General features: G+C 39.8%; 2 protein-coding genes across 2 annotated transcripts; both read right to left on the reverse strand.

The window, feature by feature from the left end:
- Positions 1-530: 530 nt before the first annotated feature.
- msrb1b (methionine sulfoxide reductase B1b) lies at positions 531-3,382 on the reverse strand. Its single transcript, XM_084740658.1, has 4 exons — positions 3,255-3,382; positions 2,032-2,174; positions 1,799-1,916; positions 531-845 (listed from the first exon to the last, which is right to left on the reverse strand). Exons 1-4 carry the CDS (start codon positions 3,307-3,309, stop codon positions 829-831), a joined length of 333 nt encoding a protein of 110 aa, XP_084596784.1. The 5' UTR covers positions 3,310-3,382; the 3' UTR covers positions 531-828.
- A 1,385-nt stretch (positions 3,383-4,767) lies between these two features.
- On the reverse strand, positions 4,768-6,406 carry neurl2 (neuralized E3 ubiquitin protein ligase 2). The gene is made up of 2 exons (XM_084740657.1): positions 5,384-6,406; positions 4,768-5,089 (listed from the first exon to the last, which is right to left on the reverse strand). The coding sequence occupies exons 1-2, from the start codon at positions 6,165-6,167 to the stop codon at positions 4,974-4,976; spliced, it is 900 nt and encodes a 299-aa protein (XP_084596783.1). The 5' UTR covers positions 6,168-6,406; the 3' UTR covers positions 4,768-4,973.
- Positions 6,407-10,299: the final 3,893 nt, after the last annotated feature.

Genomic DNA, 10,299 nt, shown 5'->3' on the forward strand with positions numbered 1-10,299 from the left:
ATTTCAGTAGGACCACATTTCCCATGATGACTCACACAGACATACCAGTTACATGCTGTCACAGTTGGTAACACTTAGAATCCTCCACTGCAAATAAATCATAACAGACAATACAAAAATCTACCAAACTATAGTTTATTTATTTCTTCTATGACCACACTGACAGGGGAGCATCAATCAATCAAAACTTTCATTTTTCTCCCGACTAAACTCTACATCAGACATGAGTTTTTCAAAGTAAAATGCAAATGCACAAAAGTTCAGAGACAGATTATTTTGCATTTTTGCACAGGCAAATGTATCAGTTCAAGTAAACCATCGTACAGTGTGTGGAAAATAGGAACAAAAACCTAACTGATTCGTTAACAGTTTCTTTGTTGTTGTGTAATTGCAAAATAAACATACAAAAGTGCAGACTGACAAGAAATGTTGACTTCTCCAGTGCATAGATCATTTTTACCTTAGGGAAGTAAAAGAGAGTAAATAACACCAGCAATATAAAGTAAAATTACATAAATAGTGGGTTTCAAAAACTTAACTTCTTGCTACAATCACATGCATCTACTGATACATGACATAATAATCGATAATACAAGTAAATATGTGTTAAAATATGAGGTATTCAAGGGATGTGACGTGTTTGCAAAGGAATATTTGCAGAGATGTGGTCCTGTCACTGTGTCACAGGCCGGTCAATGATTCTTCAGTGGACAGGACGTCCCTCTCAGGCCTTTCTCCTGTCCACGTCACCCGCTGACCCGACCTGTTTACTGGTCCTGGACCGAGCAGCAGATGCAGCAGCTGGAGTCAAAACTCAGACCTCGCTCTTTACTGTTTGTCCTTATCTGGGACGGAGACAGAAGGCAAACAAACTTACTGCGACTCTGCAAACATGTCAAGTCAGAAAAATACTGACTCACAATTATACCAAGACATGATGTCAGTCAAATCATTGAAAAATTGATTCATGTGTGGAAGAATATTGCACTGATGGGAAGTGGGCAAATGAAAAATGGACACAAATTCATTATACACACAAATTTCACACATGTACTCACATTTTATGAAACTTACTACACACTTTTTGCTAACTCATTTTATAAAAAAGACAATAATACTTTAATATACTTAAGTATAAACCACCACTCTGTGCCATTTGGCAATAATGAGTTTTATTTTTGTTACTTTAAATACATTTTGCTGTTCATACTTCTGTATTTTAAGATTTTACTTGTAACGTTACTTTGTACTTTGTAAAACTTTTTACTGCTGGATGTGAATATGTCTTCCACCCCTGCTAAAATGTCAGTTTACTGAAATCACACAAAACCCATTTTTTCACTTACTCCCACTCATATTTAGCTATACACTTGATGCATTTCTGGCTTCTGCCACAATCAGAATTGAAAAGTTTACATTTGATTAGATGTGATTTGTGTTGTTCATATTGTTATGAAAAGACAGATCTGAGTCACGTCTGAGAAAAAAAAATATTTTAGGCACTTCTGTCCACAGCCTGAACATTGTCTTTGTTGCTGCATCCCTGGAGCAATGGAGGTGAGTGGAATTTAATTTGTGCTTTGAGCACAAAGGATTGTAAAGAAAACACACCCACAAAACCAACATCTCGCTCCAGACACAACGTCCTACTTACTGCAGAGAATCTACAGACCTCGCTGTGGACAGTCCTCATTATGGGTAAAAATACATCCCAATAAAAACTGTCCTCAGTAACCCAGGACATTGTTTTTTGGAAAGGCAGTGAGATTTTTTTTACTCATGTCTGTAGTCATCTTACCTTTGTTGGGGACAAACTTGAGCGAGTGGCTGAATATTCAAAAGCGTGAGACTCCTTCTTCTGGACCGTCATTTACAAACTCGTGGCCCAACCCGTTGCCACACTTACCACACAGAACCTGTAGACATGAAAAAAATCACATAAATGTCTTGTGTCACTTTTTGATGAAACAAAGAGGCTTCAGAAGAACCATGACGGTAAAAAAAATAAGGACTTCAATTTGTGACTCTGACCTTGTAGGCAGTGAGAGTCTCCATCATCTTGGTGACGCTGTCCTCTCTGATGGTGTCAGTGAACGCCGGCCAAGGAGACGAGTGAGCGAACTTGGACCGACTGGAGAACAGTGGATGGTTGCATTGTGAGCACACATAAATACCTGCGGGAGACAGTAAGGGCTAAAAATTGGTGCACTGTTTCATTTTCTACTTAAAAATATACTAAAATCTAAAATAATGCAATAGGGCAGTGTTTCCTGGTAGGGTTTGACAATCAATAAAAGTATTATTGAAATCGCAACATAGCAATGACTCTTGTGCAAAATCCAAATTTCAAGAGCTGCAATTGTTTAATAAAGGTAAAATAAGTCACAACATATACATGAAGCTCTGTGGTGCTTCAGAGATGCCCTCAACTACAAATCATATTCTCCAGACATAATTGTTTGGTACAGAACCCAGCAAAAATGACCATTAGAATTTTTTTTGTGAAAAATCCCTATGCTAACCAAAAACCGTGGCTAATATCTATCAAAAATAATCACAAAATTATTATTTTTTTAAGTTTCCAGTGTGGGAACCTGCCATGTGTTGCAATTGTGGGCTGCTTATTTTTGTTGACTAAGTCCAAAACTGAAGTTTTAATGTGTGCCATGCATGACAGGTACAGAGTGCAACAATAACAGTAACAGTAGAAGAAGAACAATGTAAACATCACGGATGTACAGGACTGAGTGAGTAAAGTTACAATTTAGTATCCCTTAAAAAAAATAGAAAGAAAGAAAGAAAATTCATTAAACAATCTGAAAGTGAGAAATCATCCTAGGTGAACATCTTAAAGGCCAAAACATGTGATAAAGGGTCCCAAGTAGCTTTATTTTATTTTATGTGTGTGTGTGTGTCACTATATATATTACTATAATCAATGTTATCACATGTAATAAAAAAACAATAATTATAGTCTTCTTAAACAAATTGGGAATATTATGGAGTAAAAATAAGAGTAAACTGCTCTTTATTAATTTCATGCCACATCACGTGCTCCTCCTCTCTACTCATGACTGTGATATTACACAAATATTAAATAAACATTTTCCATTAACAATAATGTGGGTCATAATGACGCTTTAATTCAGACAAACCAAGGCTGAAAATAAAAATAAAACGGTAGTTGTAATCCAGACTAACAGGGTGGTTACATCACATCACTGCTTACAGGACAACACACACCGTCCGCTCACCTGGTTTGAAATGATCCTTGTAGATCTCACCGCCTAAAAAGCGGCAGAAAGACATGCTGAGATGTCTGCACGGATCGGGGGGAAAAACAGATCTTTATCGGGTTCGGTGTTTCTCCGAGATGACCGGATTGTCCTCCTCTCGTGTGATGAGATCCTGGCTGGAGATTTAAGAGCAGCTCCGCCCACTGCAGTGATCCGGATCAACACTAGAGGTCAGTGTCTGACAGCAGGAGGCAGCTGGATTCAGGTTATAACGGACCTAAGTTCAGTCAATGAATGAAAAGTTCACCCTGTAACCGATTTGCTATGTGCTAGGATTTTGGACTGGAAAAAAAATTACAGTTTATCACCTAAATTTCACTTTGACATGTCTTAAATTTGTCCCTTTACAGTTAAGAGTATAACGTTTTTGGAATATCCCAGATTTGCAATCACTTTTCAGATGAATCAGAATCATATACCAATAAAAAATAATGGCTGTGACCCAGACATATTGACAGTCTGGTTTTTTTAATTTACCTTGGTCTTTGCTTTGGACACACGTTACTTTATAAAACTCAGACTCAGATGATAGTTGATGTAAAATGTGCCAAAATATGACACGAATTTGGATTCTGTCATGTTGAGGTTAAACTTTTCAACATCTGTAAATGTAAATGCAGTGGTGTAGCCTCAGCAGATCCTTCTCACTGCTGCATGCAAACACACAGTACTACAGAGAAGCATGATGGGTTTACTTGTTAAATGATACAGAGTTTTTAAAATCACAAAACAAGCTTACAGTAGGTGGGACAGTTTCATTTTTTTGCAAACTGGGAATGTTAATATTAAAATAATATATGTATATATATATATATATATATATATATATAATAATATGAAAATCATTATAATGTTAATTTTCATCATGTAACATAACAGTAGGCTAACAGGCACTCTGTCAGCCCTTTAAAGACTGTGCATAAGACTGACATTACACTGTCATAACCATGTCATGACCAAGATGGAGTCTTTATTAATTTTTATGACTGCTGTCATTAAGTGTCATCTGGCCAAATATGTCATTTTTCATATAAAGTTGACATTGTTTGACATGTCCTTCTTACGACAACTTGACTAGATGTGTGTCATGGTAACTTGACATCAAACTATTTAGCTTCATGTTTTAACATCGCATTACAAGGTCATATGTGGTTAGTTTTGTCATGAGACCATTATGAGTATGTCATGAATAATTTCTTGGACTTCAACTACAGTACCATTTGAACTTGCCATAAAGATGTCATTAATGTTATAAGGGCAGTTTCTGATCTAGCTAAGCTATCTATCTGTCTGTCAGGTAACTTTATAAGCTAAAATTCCTTGGTACTGCGCTGTTAATGATGTTAATGTTGTGGCATGGTAAAGACAGGGCAATGACAGTCTTATGCACACCCCTTAAAATAAAGTATTACCATTGTTTCTAATGTATACTGTGAGGGAGAAAGTAGATGAACTCAGACAGACACCTAACCAATGCTGTGACTTTATTTTGGTTTAGTTGTCCCCTCAGACAAATGATTTCAGTGTTATCTGTGTCTGGCAGGTTTCAAGACTCAATAACACCGTTAGCTTTATTTTATCACTGACATACAGAGTTCCATCACGAAAATAAATACTCTTTGTACAGAGTGAGAGAGCTCATAAATGATATGTCTGTCCATTGCAGGTCTGTATCCTTCATTCATACTTGCAGTAGTGCTTAAGTGCCTCTGGCAGCTCCAGCCAGTCAATGGCCATCCTGTGGACAATGTGCTTCTGGATGGCCTTCCTACACAACGTCTGCAGGGACGAGACTGAAACAGAAAGACAAAGGACAAAACTGTGGATTGTGGTTTAACAGTAAAAGTAGTGATGAGAAATTCTGAATAAATGATAAAGAAGAAAGATGCATTAGAAGCATGGATGAGACACATAAGATGACCACAAAGAGACACAAAACAACAATTATCTTTAAGTCTTTAAGAGAGAGAGAGTTTTGCAAAATGCTGGAAGAGTATCTTACAGGGACACACAGTAACACATCTGTGCCCAGAGGCCCATAATGTCATAATAAGTCAACAAATTCAAAGTATCACTGTGAGACTCACATCCATACTCCACCTGGATGATTCGGACACACTTAGTAGCAGCAAAGACGTCCACCACAGCATAGATAGGCTGGATGATGGGGATCCCTTTTGCAGAGGCTCCCATGTCCTCACCATTGATGACGATGTGCATATCAGCCAGGTCTTGCCCTTTAGGCACGTACAGTACTCCTATTCGGCTGCGTCTGGCTGTGGGAGGCAGGGCATTGGTCTTAAACAAGTCGTCCAAAATGTGGCTGAAGCATCCGGGCCTGCTCCGACCGACCAGCTTGTCTCTGGGGATCCGAATATTCTCAATGTACAAGTGGGAATCGGTGAAGAAAGTCTTTGGCCTGTTGTTGTTGTTGTCTCCTCCTCCACCTCCGCCCCCAGCTCCATCTTCAGCCTCCCCTCGTCCCAGTCTGTGGCCGCCGGCCAGCCCTCCATCTCCAGCCTCTTGGCCCCCTGCTCCAGAATCCTCTGTGACCTTGTTGTGGTTGCGAGTGATGGCAAACACCCAGCTGTCTCCTAAGTCCGTCAGGTCTGGGATGGAGTATTCAGGCACCACCTCTAAACTCCTGGGGTCCCTGGCGGTCAGGCCGATACGGAGGTGGCCGCACCAGCCCAGCTCCTTATCCTCGATCTCAATCAGAAAAATCTCACCAGGCTTCAGAGGTTGTTTGCTGAAACACACTCCATTTGCAAAGCTCTCCACCCGGGTGGCCTGGGTTCCTGAGCGGTCCAGTCTGACGTTGGCACCATGAATGGGGTGGAATTCCATGAACTGGTCGGAACATGGCTCCATTTTTGGTCCCGTTTGCAACAATTCAAGCAGTCAGGGAACAGAAATTACAACAACAAGAAATTCCCAGTTGGATAGCTCTCGAAACACACAACAACCAGAACTAAACTTATTAATACTTTCCAGTCAGACGGTCTTGCCGTGATTTTCTCGTCCAGCACGTGGTCATACTGGAGACACAACAACTTACGCAGATAAGACCCCTGTTCTGCCTATCTGTGGGTCACTCAGGGAAGCTTCTGGTAGAGGGCTATTTTTGAACAGCTGCATGTGTCAACAGATGGCAAGGTATGTGTGTGTGTGTGTGTGCGTGTGTGTGTGTGTTGAGGGGGGTGGCTAACATGCACATGCCTACAGTCGGTCACTCACATGCAGCAGACATGAGGTGGGGTCAACCCCCTGGGCACCAGAGCTCATTCAATTTCCACAAACCCATGTACTGAAGTAATAGCTGTGTAATTATCATAATACCATATGCCAGGGAGATATGTTAAACAGCAGGCCTTTCGTAGCTGCACTAAATATAGTCATGCCATGCAAATACAGCCTGGATTTTGTTCTTATGTAAAGCAGCTATTAAAGAAAATAGGAAGATAAAGAGGTCTGTGGAGTTTTATTATGATAATGGAATTATATCTTAAGAATGTGAAGAGGGATTATATTTAAAAGGGGAAGATCTCAGCAGATGCTTTTTATAATCATTATACATGACTTAAGAATAAAGGCTGCTGCACGCTATGTCACCTGATTTTCAGTTGTTCCTGTCATTTAAAGGTATCTCAGGTAATTTCATCAGCTCAAATTAATGAAACACTATATACAGTAAAGACGGAGCAACCCCAGATGTGGCATAGCCCTCGTTACATAAGCGTATTTACATAAAAAATGATTTCCTTGTTATCAAAAATCAATCTTTGTTGTATTTCACACTGGCTTTGGCAATGTAAGCGACTGCTTCCCTTGCCAATAAGCCCCTTTGAATTTGACTTCCTTGTAGGATGTGGGGCGAAGATCAGGACTGCAGCTTTGAAGTGAGACTTTGAAACGGTCTGAAACAGTTGAAATGCTCCGTCCTGCTTCTTACATGTGCATATCATCATCCACTGATGCTTTCACTGCCATGTGCACATACATAACATTATCATCATCATCATGCATATCCATTCAAAATGTAATGTTTACAACCAACGAATACATGACTTGTATGAGGTATTTTATTATACATATATATATATACATAAATTTAGTTTTTGCCCCATGTCTTTCTGTACCTGACAATTTTGTCTACTATTTACCTTGACTTGTTTGGGTTTGTTGTCCTTGTTTGTTGATGGTATGTGGAGTCTATTTTCTTTGTATGGGTACACGTACTTGGACAATAAAGCCAGTAAGCCAGTTTTCTAAAACAGCAACAACATATTCTGTCCCTTACAAATGAAAAGGTAAGTTAATGAGAAATAAGACACCTTTACATGTCAGTGCACTACCACCTTAACTTGGTCAGGTGTGACCAGTAATGTATGGTGGCTAGTCATGGCAAATGTTAACATAAATTTTTGCATAAATATAGCTGTTTAACTGACATCATGGTCATATGACAATAAGTAATATAATTTATGATATAGTTTATAATGTTATGTATATATACTTTATAAGAAACATAGAAACTGAGTCTCTCACAGTAGTCATTATGTAATACTGTCAGAGCACTAGCTGTTTCTAGGTTAATTTTCAACCTGGGACTGATTAAAAAAAGATCAAAAGAAGCTCTATATCAAAAAGAAGAAGAAGGAAGACGTAAGTATTTCTTCCGATTTCTCATGTATTAGACAGTACATGTTTGTCAGTCACTTCCGACTTCAATCACAAACATGCAGGTGTGGAAATCTGATTGGGTCGGGCATCCATGCACGTAAACATACATGCAAAAACTCACTCATTCATTCATATATAGCATTTTTCATTGGAGAAACACAAGGCACTTTCCAGAGGAATGGAATTAAAGTGCAGGAACAATAAAGTGTAGGGAACCATAAAACATGTGTGAACATCATCTGCAGTGATGTGAATGTTTAAAGTATCACAGCTTGACTCTTAAACAGTGACAAAACTTGAAGACACATGGGCATTGAAAACTCATAATTATTTACAAGAAATTACTTGAAAATAAATTTATTTAGAAAATATCAGATGCAAAGGTATGATGATTTACTGTAGGAAACAAGAACATGACTTTAATATAATAATGGCTATTTTTCATTATAATAACTCATAATAACTGGTAACACATTCCTCCATCTTTTATGAATCCGAAAATGAAATGAAACCGACCGTCCTTCTCAGGCTCAGTTTCAGGCTGGACATCAGCCTCATTCGGGTCCTTCAGGTCACTGGATGTGTCATTTTGTTTGACTGCACCTTCTTCAATGGTTGAGTCTGTCGCTCTTGTGTCCCTACTTTGTCCAACTGCGCTCCCTGGTCAGGACAGCAGCTCCGAGGGAGACTGCAAGTAAAGAATGGATACTGCAGAACCTCCAGGAGTTGGATGTGCAGGTCTGCATCTGGCTGTAGCCTTGTTTTGATTAGATCTATTGATAGATGCTGGTGTCCCTGGTGTTCATCTTCATCACCTGTTCAAGGTTATCAGGACACTTGAGGCTGATGTATCTACTACCCTGAGTGTAGAAACTTTGTCCCATTAGCAAACTTCTCTTGGGTCTTAAATCTGTCTGTGGAAGCAATACTCTGTCCCATTTCCCCGGTCCAGCACGTAATCTGCTGGCTGGCCCCCAGTTTCTATGATGAGCCTCAGCACATCGTAGTCCATCGCTGTGGGATAGAGTGTGTGCCCATTAGGCAGCTCTGACTACATATCGATGGCCTCATTAAATGGAATATGTAGCATGACTTGTGGCGCTCTGTAGGTGGTCTGCACACACACAACAAGCCAGGTCAAAGTAAATAAGTGCGACTCTGAGTGGCTGCTGCAGGTGGTCCAACGTCATAACCTTTCAGTATTGAGGTCAGCTTGCACGCTTCCCCAGGGACCTCAGGTGGGACAGAGCTGGGGCCTACTGATGCGTAATCACTCGCAGCTCTGTCATGGGAAGACTCTGGTTGTTTCTGTCCTTCATGTAAGCACGCAGGCTTTGATTCTGGAGGTCAAAGTAAAGGCAGACGTGATCCTTATCTAAGGAAAGACGTCCCACCTCACAATATTGCAAGCGTCTGATTCCAGACACCACAGCTGCTTCAGGGTGCAATTTCCTCTGTTGCCCGTTGAATGATTTGGCCACCTTCTGTTTCAGTGTCACTCACTCACCGAGGAAGGCCTCCACGTTGTGACACCTGCCAAGGTTGCTTGAATTAGAAATCTTCAGGTCATCTGCACAGAGGGAGAGCAGAAAGAGGTACAACATGAAGACGCATTTGTTAAAAAGAGAATAAGGCAGTCAAAAGTGCATCAGCATTAACTTTTAGTCATTTTTCCCCCACGCCTCCTATGCAGCCTCCTGCCTGAATCAACACGTAAACACGTGCAGCTGGTGGATTTAAGACAGTCTGAAATCTTTTTATATTTCACCCATTTTTCATGAACATACTGTGATTACTGTGTAAAGCTTTCATGCTGAGGATTCAGAACATTATAGAACATTAACACCACATGTAACATGGTGAATTTACAGATAAAATGAATGAAGTGTCAATTTGCACCCTGGTGAGAATAAGACAGTAATATGCACTCTGCCATGGGAGATTATTATTTTCAGCGGCAGTTTGGTTAGGATTAGCAAGCAAAACTGATTGGTTAGGTTAAGGAAACAGAACTATTTGGTTAGTTTTAGGCAACAAAAGTAATTTGATAGGTTTAGGCAACAAAGTTATTTGGTTTGGTTTAGGAAAGATCACTGTTTTTTTCTGCCATGCAGTGTAGCTACACTGGCTATTTACATCCTGGGTACAAATAGCATTGTTGGCTACAGACACCAACGTGTTAATTGCCATTCTAGCTCTTCTATCCTGTGTGCAAATAGCCACATTAGCTATTCCACCCTAGGTGCAAATAGCATCTGCCTAAAAATGAACTTTAAACACCAAAGAATGCAAACTCTCTATACATAAAGGCAACTCAGCA

Source organism: Lutjanus erythropterus, chromosome 17 (assembly GCF_056507025.1).
Source record: "Lutjanus erythropterus isolate fLutEry1 chromosome 17, fLutEry1.hap2, whole genome shotgun sequence".
In the NCBI taxonomy this organism is placed as follows: Eukaryota; Metazoa; Chordata; class Actinopteri; order Lutjaniformes; family Lutjanidae; genus Lutjanus; species Lutjanus erythropterus.